Source organism: Grus americana, chromosome 1 (assembly GCF_028858705.1).
Source record: "Grus americana isolate bGruAme1 chromosome 1, bGruAme1.mat, whole genome shotgun sequence".
NCBI lineage: Eukaryota > Metazoa > Chordata > Aves > Gruiformes > Gruidae > Grus > Grus americana.
In genome coordinates, this window is record NC_072852.1 from 126083795 (window position 1) to 126099572 (window position 15778).

The window sequence follows — 15778 nt, forward strand, 5'->3', positions numbered from 1 at the left end:
AAATGAGCTTTGGTAGCAGAGCTTTCTTGATCAGATTTCTCAAAATCAACAACTTTTATTTGTTTAGTAATTCTAGCTAAAAAAATTGGAAGGTGTTTTAAAAAGCCCTCAAATAAAAGTTTGCAGGAATATCTGTTTTATTTAAAGAACTGTGTAGGCTGCCACCAGAAGATAACAAGCATATCCTTTTCTGGCATCCTCTGGAGGTGTTCTATGTGAACGTGTAACAAAAAGCTCCTTTGTCTCACGTGACTTGTCTTTTTAAAGCTTCTTTTGAAGTATTTTAATTGCTAACACTACCATTTTGTAGATGATGCCGCCTTTCCAATTAACATGCATAATCAGTGTAAATCAGGGCTGCAAAAATATTTCTTATAATGATATAAACAACCTGGAGTGTTTGTGAAAGAACTCTCTCTAGGCTGCTTGCTTCCTGCCCCTCCCTGTATTCGCTGATTTATGAAGTTAAATGCAGCTTCAGAAAAATATCTTAGTAGATGAGTAGCTGTAAAGTATTCATAGATTATTAAACAAAAAAATCCGTATACTGTTCCTGGACTTGCCGTTGCTTTTAAATATTGTCATTAATTTTTTGAGGATATAATCTTGCGAGAGAGAATTTCCCATTATGGAGTTTTAGAGATTAAAACCAAATCATATTTTTTTCTTCAAATATATGGAAAAGGGAAAATAATGATTCTACTTGCAAAGTGAAGTCCTAAAAAATGAAATTAAGTTTTAATTCTGTTTCAGTAATATGTGTGTCTACGTATGTGTATGAATTATAATATGATTTCCAGGTATATAGAATTTTAAAAGAATTTTTAATTTGTAGTACTGGTTAGTTAATGTGCAGTTAATGAGGCAAAGATACATATGAATGAAACAATAGGTCTATGTTTTGTTCTCAATTATGTAAATATATTTCTGTGAGTTATGTTGGCTCTGAATTTGCACCATTGTACTTCAAAGCAAATGTAGGTTTTTCAGTGAACATCATGTCCTACATGTAGTGAATTAAGTGAGTGTCTTGCACATATTTAGTTTTGTTTGCCAGCTTTGGTTTTGTTTCCTGATAGTGGGGGTGAAAAACAAATTTTGAATAGCTGTTTTGGGAGAGGGATAAAGGGATTCCACCTTTTGTTGTCCAACCTAACCATACTAAACATAACAGCATTGATGTAGAACAATTGCAGTGCTAGACTGCAGTCTTTTGCATAGCCAATGATGTAATGATATCTATTATATGACTAAGCATTTTAATCTTACCAAACTTTAAAAATTTAGTGTCGTTATATTGTTATATATGTCATACATGCTAGGCATGGAAGGATTTGCTAGCTCACTTTTTTACTGCAATTCTTGGCAATGGTGTTTCAAGTGTTAGAATTGCCAATGTAGAGAAGCACCTGCTGGCTATAGGGAGCTGCCAAGGCTGGGAGGAATCTCAGAACCTGAGATGTGCACCGAGATGTGCAGTCATCTTCTCTTTGTTCTTACAGTTACCCATAGTGCTTGGGAGATAAGTTGGTTATTTATGCAGCATTTTGCATATTACACTTCTGAAGATGTGTGCTGGGTACGCTACCCCCAATATAACAAACTTCTCATACAGCTGAAGGAGTGTGACAGAATCTTTGGATTCTGTCTGTGTTGTTACTGTTGTACAAGATGCTTGACCCAGAGAGTCCTGTACATTTTTGTGTGTTTTTTGTTTTTTTTTTTTTTCTCTCACTAGTATTGGTTCACTTCACAGGTCTCGCTTACTTATGTATTTAACAGCTAGCAGGGTTACCAAACAATGATGTATTCAGCTCTAGTCTGTCAAACTTTTCTTATGTTTTTGGAAAAAGTTTTTAAAGTGCAGGGGTTTTTTTGGTTTTTGGTTGTTTTTTTTGGATGGATTTCACAGCCTTAATGTGCAACGCTTATTACTTTGAACTATAAGAAAAGATAATCAGTTGTTTCTCTAAACCTTTAAGGAGCCACTGTTCCTAGTGACTTGAAATCATGTATTTCACACATACTTTGAAGTGAAAGAAACTACTCACACTATGAAGAAAAGATCCTTTTCAATCTAGTTTTTAATTATGTGGTTTTACGCCACGAGAGCATATTTTGAAGATGTAAGTTGATGAAATCTTATAGTTGGGTGACTTGAGATACTAAAAATAGAAGAGTATGTAAATCAAATCAGTAAATTTTTACTCAGTCTCTGTTTATAATACACCTCGAGCATTAGTTACTAAAAAATCTTAAATGGCATTCATCATGTTAATTTTGAAAAGCCAGTTCTATGTTATAAAATCTAATCATTATCAGATTTGAAGTATCAATATAGATCAAGGGACTGTGGTGATCTCACTAGAAAAACTTCCTCTCATCCCGTGCTTTCCTCTTGCTAAGCACAAATACCCAAAAAGTTCCACAAGGCTCAGCACACAACTCACTCACCGGGAGTTTGTAATTGTGTGTTACGTACCTGCTGGAACTCCAAACACTGTTAAGTGCTGCATACTTGCTTCTCATTATCTAAGCTGTGTGTTGGTTCTATTACAGATGGATATGTGTCTCATGTCCTGGCTTAGGACATTTTTTTTTTTTTTTCATTCCTGTCATTTATATATTCTGCTCACTACTGCATATGTGAAAGTGAAGCATGATGCATTATTTTCTGCAGTTTTTGAAAGCTTTTAAATGATTCGTAACTTCTTTATATAGCTGGCTTTACTGCACATTTTAAGCAGCATACAGACTTTATAGGCCAGAGTTATCCATACCTTTTGTCTGGAGAACATCCTACTCTAGTATGTTGATCCTTGGAAAGACAGAGCGAGAGGCAAGAAATGCCTCCTTGAAAGTGCACTATGAAATAGATTTGGCCTCTCAAGTGCACAGTCTGTCAAAAAAGAGGATTTTGTATAAAACATGCTATCTTTTAAATTCTAAACACCACTTATTTGGGGATGTGATGGCAGAGATAAAACTAGGATCAAATCACTGGAATCTGGCCTCCAGGAACTCAGTGGCATTCAATGAGAAAGGTTTTAAGAGGGTTTTTGTCTTTGTTTTTTCTTTCCTGAGGTATACCACAACAGCTGACCTTTTCAGCATTTGAGAAAGGTTTTCTTAACTTAGGTAGCTTTGTTTGCTCCCTCTTTGCTCGTGTTTATGCATTTGGGCCACTGCACCAATCCTTTTTCACTCAGGAGAGCTGTCGGAGAGGAACCCAACACAATGATTTACCAGAAGCCTTGTCTGCAGCTGTGCTGATAACCCTGATACTTTAGGGCATACAGTGTTTTCCCTTGGTAGGGGAAAAAAGGGCTGGTCACTGATTACGTAAGGGTGCCAATAAACAACTATAAACAACCGATACTGGGTGCCAATAAACTATCCTATTTAATATCATGATCAGGTCCTAAGTTAATTTCAATAATTCTTATGAAATAGTAATACCACTCAGTTCAAGAAAAAGCCACAATTTCTTTGAGAAAGTGATCACAATGATATTGTTGTCCTTTAGGTGGCAGCATATGACTTCACTCTTCCAGTTAATACTCCTCTGGCTGACTTGCCATTGACACGACCAAGCCTTGCATCTGCAACTTCTGTTGGATCTGCAAAGCACATCGTTGCTCCTCGGCCGCGAGCAGTGACTGTGGCTGTTCCGTTCTGTAGAGTTAAAGCAGTTGGTAGGTAAACTAGGGACTTAAGCAGAAGGTGGATACTTATATTTGTAGTGATGTTTTTGCTTGTATTGTGATTGCAGACAATTACTACTTAACTGAAATTTGACTGATACTTGTATAATTTGTAAATTCCTTGGAAACCTGAAAAATTTCAAAATTTTGATTTGAATTTTTAAATAGGTGTAAAGCTGAACTTTCTATACATAATTATGATGTGCTGGGAAAATATGTTGGGGTTTTTTAATAGTTATTTGCCTTATATAAAAATTAGTTTACCAAAACTAATCTTTGTTTCTACTCCTTCATTAGTGTTTCCAGACCTTATCATGCAGACCCCAGTACTTATAGCAGTTCATCTGAAAAGTGTAGAAAAGTAGTATGTCATTCATGCTCTTCCCCCTCCCCCCCTCCTTCTTTCTCTGTCAAAACTAGGAAGTCTAGCTATACTTAAAAACTCCTTTAAAATGCCTCTGACTGGCCCTGATCTCATCTGAGAGAACTGGTGGTAATTTAGTCCATTTGCTTCTGTTTGCTTGTATGTGTAGAACTGCACCCTTCTGGCCTGTCAGAATTTGTTAATGGCCAAAGTTATGGGCTGCTTGCCTGCAGAAAGAAATTGCTATCTTAATTGATTCTTCTCTGCTTTTCTTAGAAATAATTTGTCGTTCTCCTTAACCTCCTGTCTGATCCTTATAGTCATATAGACCTACACATTGTGAACACTTGAATCCACTAGCTTTACTCATATCAGTTTTTAATATGTATTCACTGTTTATTTGAGGTGAGACTTAAGCACTGAGTGTCTTCCTGGCATGATGTTTGTGTAATGTTTAAACATCTTAGGAGCACTGAAGGAGGCTTAGTCAATTAAATGCATATTTTGTGGTAAAAGCAACTCCAATTTATTAGGTTTTCTCTTTTCTCCTTTTCTTTTCTTTTCTTTTCTTTTCTTTTTTCTTTTCTTTTCTTTTCTTTTCTTTTCTTTTCTTTTCTTTTCTTTTCTTTTCTTTTCTTTTCTTTTCTTTTCTTTTCTTTTCTTTTCTTTTCTTTTCTTTTCTTTTCTTTTCTTTTCTTTTCTTTTCTTTTCTTTTCTTTTCTTTTCTTTTCTTTTCTTTTCTTTTCTTTTCTTTTCTTTTCTTTTCTTTTCTTTTCTTTTCTTTTCCTGTAGGTCTTTAACTTAAGTCTTACTTTTGAGATCTTTTAAGATATCAAAGGAATCTGAGAGACCTTCTTTAAATCCTGTGATGGAAGTAAATTCATATTAAACATTTCTAAATATATTTAGTTTAAGAACAAGTAGAATAAAGAGAAATGTACATATGTATATGAGATTGTTAGAAATCGTGTCTCTAAATAAAAAATCATGACTCAAAATGACAAATTTCTAGCACAGAAGTGATTTATATAACCTGAAGAAAAAAGAAAATGTTTATTTCCTTTTCACTTTGTGGAATAATGAATCAATATGATCAGTACTCTTCCTAATAAATGACGATCTTATCTAAATTTTATCACAAATTTGTACTTTGCCCTCATAGAATTTCTTCAAAATACCAGTATAGGCCAACAACAAGTATTCATAGTATTAAAGTGAATATATAATACTTTCAATTCTAAGAAATAGTTGGAAAAATAAAGTGTGGCTTCTATTTAAATTTAACTATTAGAATTATATTCTTACTGTAAATGTTGATTGGCTGGGAGGAGGGAGAGAAGTCTAAATAAATGTCTTGACCACTCAGTTTTTCATATAATCATAGAGATGCAGGCAATTAGCCAAATTATTTTTACTGTTAAAAAAGAACCTGATAATTTTATTACATTCTGACAACTTAAAAATTATGTCTGTTATTGATTCATCATTTCAGATGATCACTTTAAAAACTAAAAGTGGGTAAGATGCATTTTGCAAGTTCAAAGTTTTGATTTGATCAATATGCCTAGTTCTCACTACTGTGTGCTTTATGGTACATTTGTTTTCCACTCTTATAATTCCCGCCCCGCACCTGCCCCCCCCCCCCCCCAACCCCCCCCGTGACAACTTTTGTGGTTGACTGGGCTTCAGACTACACAGGACAGTGAAGTTGGCACTTCAATCAATAGCTTATATCCAATGTTTGTACTCGGGATTGTTCACCCTGAGGAAAGAACCACAATAATCTTGGAGTAGTCAACCCAGTCTTTTAACTTCAGTGTAGTCAATATGTGTTCACTCCATCATGGATCTTTTTTTGAATTATTTTAAAACCAAAGTTTGTAGACTGTTTCAGCACTTGAGAAGGAAAGAAGGTCTCTTGCTTAAATACTTGTAAGACTTTTCCCTTGGAGACTGCTTATCAGTATGGAAGAAAGCACTAAAAGAGGAGAAAAAAAAAAACCCACACCCAAAACAAAACCCAAAAGTCAACTGGAAAAGACACAAGCCCTACTTCAGCCAGACATAAAGGAAGAAGACATATTATCAATGTAATGACCTCATGTGAACTGACTTTTTTTTTTAAATAATCAATCTCACAATTTTTTTCATGAGCCGGATAATTTCCTTTCCTTTCCCTACTAGTCTTTCAGTCGTGCTGTGTTTTCTTTGTACAGGCAGTTTCTATGATGCCTGAGGACTTCATGAGTGATATAGGTGCATATTGGTGAAAGCATTCTAGCAAATTAGATTCCTACTTTGAAACAATACTAGTTTATAGAGTTTATATGCCTGTGCTTTAGAGAAATAGGGATAGTATTGTTGTTTACATAATGTGAGGTATGTGATTAGGAAATCCTTTGGGCTTTTTAGGGTGAGAAGAGAATTGATCAACACACTTCTGCAGTGAGTGTGAAACAAACTTGCAGATTTTAATAAAAGGATACTGTATGCTTGCTACGTTCATTCCAGTGTTTAATCTAATCAAGAAGCAAAATGAGACATTTGTTTTTCTAAATCCTCACTTCAAACTTCATCCTTTGTGATGGTTTCTTTGTTCTAGCTATATGAAATTAAGAGAAATACTGTTTTTTATAAAATCTTTCAAGTCTTTTATAATGATTACTGTCAGAAATGTAAATTCATTCATCTGTAATAGGAAGATCATGTGACTCTCTTTATAGCATCTTTATTTGAAGGAGAGATCCTATAAGTCTTGTAGATACAAAATTTAAATAATTTTAATGAGACTAAAGGCTCATAATAAGACAGAAAGTTAAATTACGGTAATTATGTGTATAGTATGGGAACAATAGAGAAAATACAGCTTTAAAACAAGGGGAGAAACATTTCTGTAAACGTGCAAAAACAATGATTTTATGAAGGGATTTTGAGGAAATATTTGTCAAAATGATGCTGTATAAACATCTGAAATTATTTTTTCCAATAGTACTTAAATCACCATTGGAGTTCTCCTCAATGGAACTTAAATTTGCACAACATTTAAGTGGTATACATTTCAATATTGCTGATGAAAGTCTGAATTCTCAGGTATGTAATCACAAGTGTTGTTATACTTATTCTTGGCTATAGCTTTTAATTACTCAAGAAAGACTGGGAAAAGAATACAGATTTAGAACTCAAAATTCAGTCATGTTCCAAACATATGGTTTAAATATTTGAAAGTTCTTCCATTGTAATTTTGTTCAGTTTTTGATTTTAAGTTTGTCTTTTGATCACTAGAATTTTTTCCAAAATTCAAAATTGGGCTTGTCCTGACTTTCTGATATATGAGAAAGCATGGGCACCATGAGAAACTGTCCATGAATTCTGTAAGAAATGGCTTCCAAAGATTTTCTGTCTCTGTCTATACTAGTAGACTAGACAGTGACAGTGCAGGAATGCAATTGATGTGCCATGATGGTCCATACAGTTAAATTGCTCTCCCAGTATGTTGTATGGTACTGATCTGTGCCAACTGGCACTCCTCCTAAATATTCCTGGTCATGATTTAGGGCTTAATGGGAAAAAGGTACTAAATAGCATATTTGGCCACAGCCATTCTGTTCTGGAACATAGACAATTTGACTATGTGAATGCAAAACATACCGCAACATAATTTATTGTTTCTAATTCCCAAAAGCTTTGTTTGGAAATTATAAAAAGTGATTGAAAACACTTGAAACTGCTTTTCAAGTATCTTCAGAAAACAATGATAGTACATAGTCAAGGCCTTTTCCTAGCTATGGATGTGTTCGGAGTTGAAAGAGTAACTCTGAGATAATGGATTGTTTTTCCCACCTTCGTCTTATTGAATTGAAAGAATGGGTTTTGAAAACCTATTCTGAACTTCTTGCTTTTTCAACATAATCCACCTGTAAGTCTATATGTCATGAGTCATGTGTTTAGTGCTTGCTGTGCTTCATTTGTATCAGGAAAAACTCCTCATTTCTGTTTGGCTAAGCACTTCCACTGTGACGCTGTGATCTATTTACCGTGCATAAGTGAGATTTTTCCATTCTGGAAAGAAAGCATTGCTCTTTGTGAATGTGGTGAGTGACTGGAAAGATCCTAGTCTGTGCTGATAGGCACGCTCATCTTCTCACCTTACAGATATAATAAACTGGGTTCTTCATTGCTTTCTACTGCTTTCTTGCTTTCACTCTGCTCTGGTAGCAGAAAAAATGCTTAGGATAGGGCAACGTGAAAAGTATCATGGTGTTTGCTGCTTTCCCTCTTTAATCATGTCCTCCTTTCTCTGCAAATATTTACAGAAGCTTGACCTGAAGAATATCTCAAGGCAGCAGTTGACATGGAAATTGAATTGTGATGATGCAGCCAAAAATACAGAAGATAGTATTTTTAAATTTAGTTTACAGACTGGATTTCTTGATCCAGGACAAAAAGTTAGTATTGCTGTATTCTTCTGCCCTTGTAAGTAATTTTCTGAATTCTTCTACAAGTAGTTTGGCCAACATATCATTTTCATACATTTGTTTAAATTACTTTTTATGATGAATCATAACTAGCGCTTGTTTTGATTAACTTCCAATTAACATGAGTAAATAATGAACTGAAATGCCAAAAGAAAGGTTTGTTGTGGTTCTGAGAAAATAAGACGTCTGCAGACCTAACACAAAGCATGGAATCACTTGATAACCTGATTTGAAAAATCTGGTTTGCACGTATAAAGCATCAAGTTTTGCACGTACGAAGCGCCAAAGGCTGGGATAGCTGAGTCATTTTCAATACTGCTCCTTCATGTCCAGTTAAGTTGACTGACTTAGATACGAAAGCTTTCCAAGAGTACTTGGAATGTGTGTGAACTTTTTTCTAAATGGCCATAATTTAGATAAGAAAGGAAATTTCCTGCCTCAATGAGATACAAAATCACTTAGCTATGGTATTTTCTGAGTAGTCTGCTCAGGCAACCATAACCCTAAATAAAAAATGTAAAATAGATTTCTAACAAAACTTTGGAGCATGTAGGAAGATGGTAATCAACCACACCAGAAGAGGAATGGCAGAACATGAATTTTAGGATTCTACCTTATTCCCAGTAAAATGCTTAGGGTAGAGAGTAATGTAAGACTGTATTTCAGTTGATAAATCCCACCAGTGTATGCAGCTGATGCCTGCAGACCTCCGTCAAAACAGAGTCGTTTTGACAGTTTGAAGTGGCCTACTTTTGGGGCCCCAGCATGCTCAAGAGGAAGAAAACTTGCTTTGTCGATTGGATCTGATCTTGAGTCAGCAAGTGAGCATCCCTGTCCTAAAGAAAGATTCTATTCTTTATGATAGGATTGAAAACTATAACCTCAATTACGCACTGGGAACAATTTAATATCATTATAAATAATAATTATAAAAAAGGTATAAGAGTCTTGCCATGATTCTGTATGATAAATTCAGAAGACTGTATTAAATGTTGCTCTGCAAACATGTTGTGAATATGCAAAAAACCCACTTCAAAACATCATTCCATTATGTTTTATGCCTTGTTGATAGCTTTTGTCTTCAACTTATGGTTGAAGAAAAATCACATCAACTTGTGATTTTGCTTCATGAAGTGGAAAAGTAATTAATGTATAATGATTTTTGTAGAATTCTTTAGAAGTTTGTTTGTTTTAAATTCTTTTAATTTTTGTTTTGAGTAGCAAATTCTGACTTTTCTGAAGTAGTATTTCTTTGTGCATATAATACCTGGAAAGTTTCTGACCCAATCAGTATTTATAGTTGTAGTTTTTACACTTCTGAGCTGTCCATGAGGAATCCTTTTAGAAATATGTATTTTAATTACTCTATTAAATTATATATTATTACAAACTAAACGACTAGAAGAAAGTTGAATGCCATTTACTATTGGAAGGCTGAGCAAAAATATTTAGAGCATGTTTCTGGCTTTGATCACTTTGTCTCTTTTTCCCCTACATTCCTTCAAACTAAATTGCAAACCCCCTGGTTTTGGCTCTGAACCACACTTTTATGAAACAACCATAAAAATGTTTTTAACGCAATAAAAATTTTTTACTAGGTGTGTTCTATTTTGTACTTCATGTAATCCTTGTTTTTGGAACCAAATGATGTGATCTCATCTTCCATCTCATCTATGCAGGTCCTCAGTCAGTTTTTAGTGATAACTTATGTAGGTTATCAAAATAAAATAGAGATGAAAAATTTGGTTAAAGAATTTTCTTTGGGGGCAATATGAAATAAAAAAATCCAAGGATAGTAGGTGAATCAAATGAAAATGTTGTCCCAGAGTGTGAGGAAATGTTAGAATATAAAAATCAGAAGGGGTTAAACAGTTGGAGCAGGATGACAATAAGATTGGACAAAATGCAGAGAGATATTGTCAGAGAAAAAATCTGGAAGTTATCTCTTTTCAGATGTTCAGTTTTACAAAGTTTTAGAAATAAGGACTTTGAATCTCAGTTTACTTATGAAGGATGTAAGGATCTACTCAAAGTACCAAAGTGCTTTGGGTAAACTTCTGAATTTTGAGAAACTGTTGAGATACAACCAAGAGGAAAAATAGGTTAAAGAAGCCAAGGAACAGATTTTTATTATGACCCCACGTCTTTGGAGTAAGAATATAGAGGGAAGAGGAATGGAAATATAGAAGGTTGGAAAGTGAAAAACACACACTTGTAACGTTCTATTGTTCCTTGAGATGCAGTGAAAAAATACACATGTAGTTTACATTAACTATTTCTTTTAAACATTTTTTCCTTCTTTCATGAATTTCTAATTTGTTTTTAGTAAGGTATCATTTTTTTCTCCAGTATTTCAGATAATAAAGACTACAAAATAAATGTTATAACTTTGAGAAGGTATTGTAATAGATATTTTTGCAGTATGCCTATGGTTAGAATAATTGTGGGTCATACTAACATAGTCACTTGTGAAGAACACATATAAAGATTTCTGTCTGCTTTGAATTTGAGAAACATATTCCTCTAATAGGAAATATAATAGCTGCATTTTGCATTGATTAGGTTAACATATGTAGCTTCAAAAAGAAAATTGCTCAGGACAATATTAGACTTGGAAGATAAAAAGAATAAATCCATATTTTCAGATATCTGGTGATTTTTAGAGCCCGAATGAGCACAGGGTCTCATTTTCTCCTTTTTCTAAGTACCACTCTGGCATTTAAGACAGAGGAAATTAAAAAAAGAAAAAAAAGGTAATACTGTTTTGTGCAGCAGCTGGAGAGGAATCGTGATAATGAATAGGTGAAATGATATCCATATGATGGTTGTTCTCTTTAGGTGTTTACATCATAAGAATATATTAAAATTGCTTGCATGTTGCAAAGACTGTGAAGCAGAGAATAGCATGCAAATAAAAGCCAATAGATTGAATTACTGAATGAATTGTATGTGTAAAAGCAGATGTGCATATACATAAAGATGACTGATAAGTAAATAATTGTCATTTGAAGTTATTTGTATTTTTGCTGTGTTCCCATATCTTTTATTTACAGAAAATAAGTAACTGTGAAAATCAATTGCCCATAATTTGTTGCTCTAAGTATTTTCCCATGTTCTGTAGCCTGCTTGTGCTATAACTTCACTGAATGTAATTACTCTTTGTTGTAAGAGAACATTAGATACATCAAAACCCACACAGACCTCGTTAATGAATATGGTGTGCTAATCACCTTCATGTGTTTTTACTGTAAAGTTGTAGTATGTGGGGGTGAACAAACCTTAAAATTAACTTTTAGTGTGCATTAATTTGTTAAATATGCCACAATATTTATAATGATGAGAGTGCAAAATGCTATAGTAACCTATAGTGTTAAGTTAAATGCAAACATTTATATAATGCGTGGTAATATGATGCTACCTGTTAAGAAAAGTATACTGAATTTAAAAGAGATTATCAAGAACTGAAGTTATATTAATATGATCTTCTATAGCATAATACATTAATGGTATATGGAAAAATTTCACTATATCTTATTGTGGTATGCAAAAAGTTATCTGAAGCATAGTATGTTATAAAAAAAATCTGTGCTCTGGGATCCTGTGTGGAAAAATACTCACAAATGCACCAGTGAGTCAACAGGAGTTCAGTGCCCCTGGAAGACATGATGGTTAGGTAGTGGGCACAGATGACCATCATGACCTCCATCTTCTAGGTTGGGTTGTTTGGGTTTTTTTATCTCTAACAGTAAGATATTTAATAACTATGCCCTTTAAAAGTTTCTGTGGAGAAATGATTAGTTTACTTTTGATATTTTTTTCCCCTCATTTTTTTGTAGGGCTTGCCTATAAGTTTTAACTACCTGTAACTTTTCTGCTTTGAAGTCTGTATTTCAGTGTATGCAAATTCTTCATTGGCATGCATTTATGCTGAAGGTGTACATATGCAACAAGGCATGAATTATTGTCCAAGGCAACTAAACTAAAAAAGTTTATTTGAGAGAGAAGTGTAGAACCTGAATAACAATCTAATTCAAACTTAAGAGGGTAAGCAGAGCCCCACCCACTATCAAAAGACCAAACCCCATGCTATTATACAGTTAAAATTTCTGAGGGGGAAAAAAAAAAATCAAAAATTAGATTTATGCTGCTAGAGAGGAGCAAGGAATATGGACATCCTTAAAGAGGTGGCCATTTAAACTAGTTTTAGCTGCTAGTTTAAATGGCGACTGAAACCAGTAGAATGGAAGGTGTGGCGACTTGAAATATATCTCCTCCAGAAGTGTGTGAGCGGTATCAGGAGAACTTGCATATGTATATAACTGGCTTACAGCAAGAATATAATCTGTTTATGTCTCTGTTAACAAGGAATCTGCATAAAGTGTAGTCCCAAGACAGCATGCTAGGGAGTTAGGCACTCTTAACTGGATGGGCTTTCTAGTGCAAATTAGACTGAAAATGAAGCAGCTAATGTATATATACACATGTGTACTTTGAGAAGTTGTGTTCCTTTATTCAGGGTTTTTTTCTAAGGCAAGGCAATGAATGCTTATGTCCCCTAATAAATACATCTAGAAAAGACAGAGGAGAAATTTCCCATATAGTTCTACAGATTTTTGTTAGCCCTTGGAAAATTTAGATTGGCAGATTTGTAAATACCATCAGATCTCCCTAAGGAAAATTTTCACATCTGCTGGACTGCTTGTTGTTTGCCCTATAGAAATTAACAGTGGTATATCAGAATGGTAACAGCAGCACAAGCTTTGACAGTAGCCATGAAAGGTGTGATTAATAGAATAAATTCATGACTTCAGCTATTGGTTGAGGACATAATTCTCACTAAATTCAAAGTAATTTATTTAACATGAAATATCCTGAAAACATTGGTCCTAGGCATTACAAACTAATGAACAACACTTAACGGAATAATTAACTTTCTTTGTTTAGAATGAGGACAGTGTCGCAACATCCTGGTGTTTCTGACATAAATAATAAATTATTGGCTTACATATTATGCAGAATTTTGATGTTAGTAAATGTGTGGAGCCACACAGAATGATCAGCAATGCAGAATAAGCACTGTCTGTTCTGCTTTCTGAGTCAGGGATTCTATGGCTAATGGATGTGATCGTGTAGTTAATGGATTTTTTTAGAATTGTTATGTACAGTATTGATGAAAAGTTTGTATGAGGAAAGCTTAACACTATTCTGTCCTAACTTTTGAAGGTTTAACTTTGGAACTATGGTTAATATGAATATTTTAAAATGTGAGTTAGTGAAAATTGCATATTCTTTGCTACTGACATGCGCTCCTCTTCCTTCATGGCGTTCCATCCCTATGGCATTTATGGTTGTGGCCTTTCATTTTCCTTTACCATATGTCATACATATGTATTAAGACAGGATACTGGAAATATGGCTTAGTTAGAGCACAGCTGTAGGACAGTAGACTAGCTCATATATGGGAGTAATTTCTGTAGAACCTCTTTTCTTACAAGCATGTAAAAAATAGCCTGTTTGGCTCTTCATACATCTCCATGACCTTTTCTGATGCTCTCTCACCTTTCCCTCATAAAAGGGCTAAGTGCCAGAAGAAGGTGTGTTCTTGCTGTATCAAAACCTAGAAGTGCAAGCTGCTTAGCCTTCTCAGCAGCACTGTCTCCTAAAGTTTATTTCCATTTAACAGGCAATTAGCCAGATGTTGCAAACACTGCAGCAAATTCCTCTTTCATCTGGTTTTTACTTTGCCAGTTTCATGTTCACTGGTCTGAAATGAAGGGATCCACAGGCCATGTTCCGGTGAGCTAACAAGGTTCCATGAAGCTCCTCTATTACCATCTCCATGAAAAACTTGGCTCTTATGCGGGGGGAATAATACAAAATATTTTGAAGACACTAGGTTTTCTTCTTTGTGTATGTACATAATGGCAGCTCTTCGTCAGGCTATGAAAATAATTATCTGAGCTAATCTCAGAAGAGCTTTTTGTGTGTATTTTGTTTGCAGTGATGCATATGCGCTCATACAGACACAAAAAAAATCAAAATTATTTGTTTTGCTATCTCTTTCCTTCTTAAATATTAGGTGAGGATGTTTCCATACTTACTAACCTAATGACAGAGGGGAATCAAAGGGAAAGGTGTTTTTCTCAAAAATTATAAGATTAAAGTTTTTGGGTTGTCTTACAAGATGTCATGCAGATTTGTTTCTAGATACAACAGATGTTCCTTATTTTGCCCTCAAAATTGTTTATTTTGCTAGCTCTTCAGCAGGTGGGAATAACTAAGAATTTGGTAAATGGCACTCTGTGATTTGGAACACCATTTTGATAGTGTAACGGCTGCAGAAGCACCACCTCGCTCTCTGTATCAGTGAAAGAAAATGTGCTTTTCCATCCTAGAGAAAACTATCTTGCAGCAGTTAGCAAGATGGCATGAGAAGGGGCAGAACACAAGGAAATGGAAGATGCTCTCAGGGAGGGGTAGAACCTGTCCTGCTGGCTTGTGTGAGGCTGACTTGGCAACAGTCATCTGTCAAAACATAGTGATTGCCATCTTAGAAGGCACCAACTTTTTCTTGTCTTGGCAGTCAGATGCTTCTGATATTTATTCCTTTATAAAATTATCATTCTCTGTGTTAGTGTAATTTATGATATGACTGTAATTCTTAAAATTCTGTGAAGCATTACATTGATGTTTTATATAAAAGAATATTAATACAGTAAATGAAGAACTCAAACTTTGAAAAATTTCCAACAAATTAAACAAAATATGGATTTTTGGTTTGCTACAGGCAAGTGTTCTAAGCTTTCTTAATAAATAATTCTCTGATACATTTACTGTATGCTAAGCTACATTTTGAGTATGAAAGCAATACTGATGGATTTTAAAAACAAAACCAAAAAACTAACACCAAAACCTCTTACTATAACTCTTTTAGTTGCATGTATTTATGGTAATATAGTTTTATGGGTTTTTCTGTTGTTTGCTTTGTTTTATTATTTTTTTTAACATTTTTAACAGCTTGTCCTGGGACATACACATCTGAAATATCAGTGTGTCTAAACGATAATCCATCACATTACAAAATAACATTGTCTGGCACTGTGAAGTCACCAAAAATAAATTTTGATCCCCCCTTTTTAATGCTGATGCCAGTTCCTCTGGATGTGAAAACTGAAACAGCCTTCAATATCATTCCACAAGATTATTTAAGGTAAAAATCTCAAAATAAATTTATT

The 15778-nt window shown here is 34.3% G+C and overlaps 1 protein-coding gene across 1 annotated transcript in view; it reads left to right on the plus strand.

The window, feature by feature from the left end:
* CFAP47 (cilia and flagella associated protein 47) overlaps nt 1-15778 on the plus strand; it is a 362349-nt gene that overhangs the window by 42974 nt on the left and 303597 nt on the right. The window contains 4 exon segments of the mRNA XM_054819861.1: nt 3527-3695; nt 7058-7158; nt 8382-8541; nt 15561-15753. Coding sequence (XP_054675836.1) covers nt 3527-3695; nt 7058-7158; nt 8382-8541; nt 15561-15753 — 623 coding nt within the window.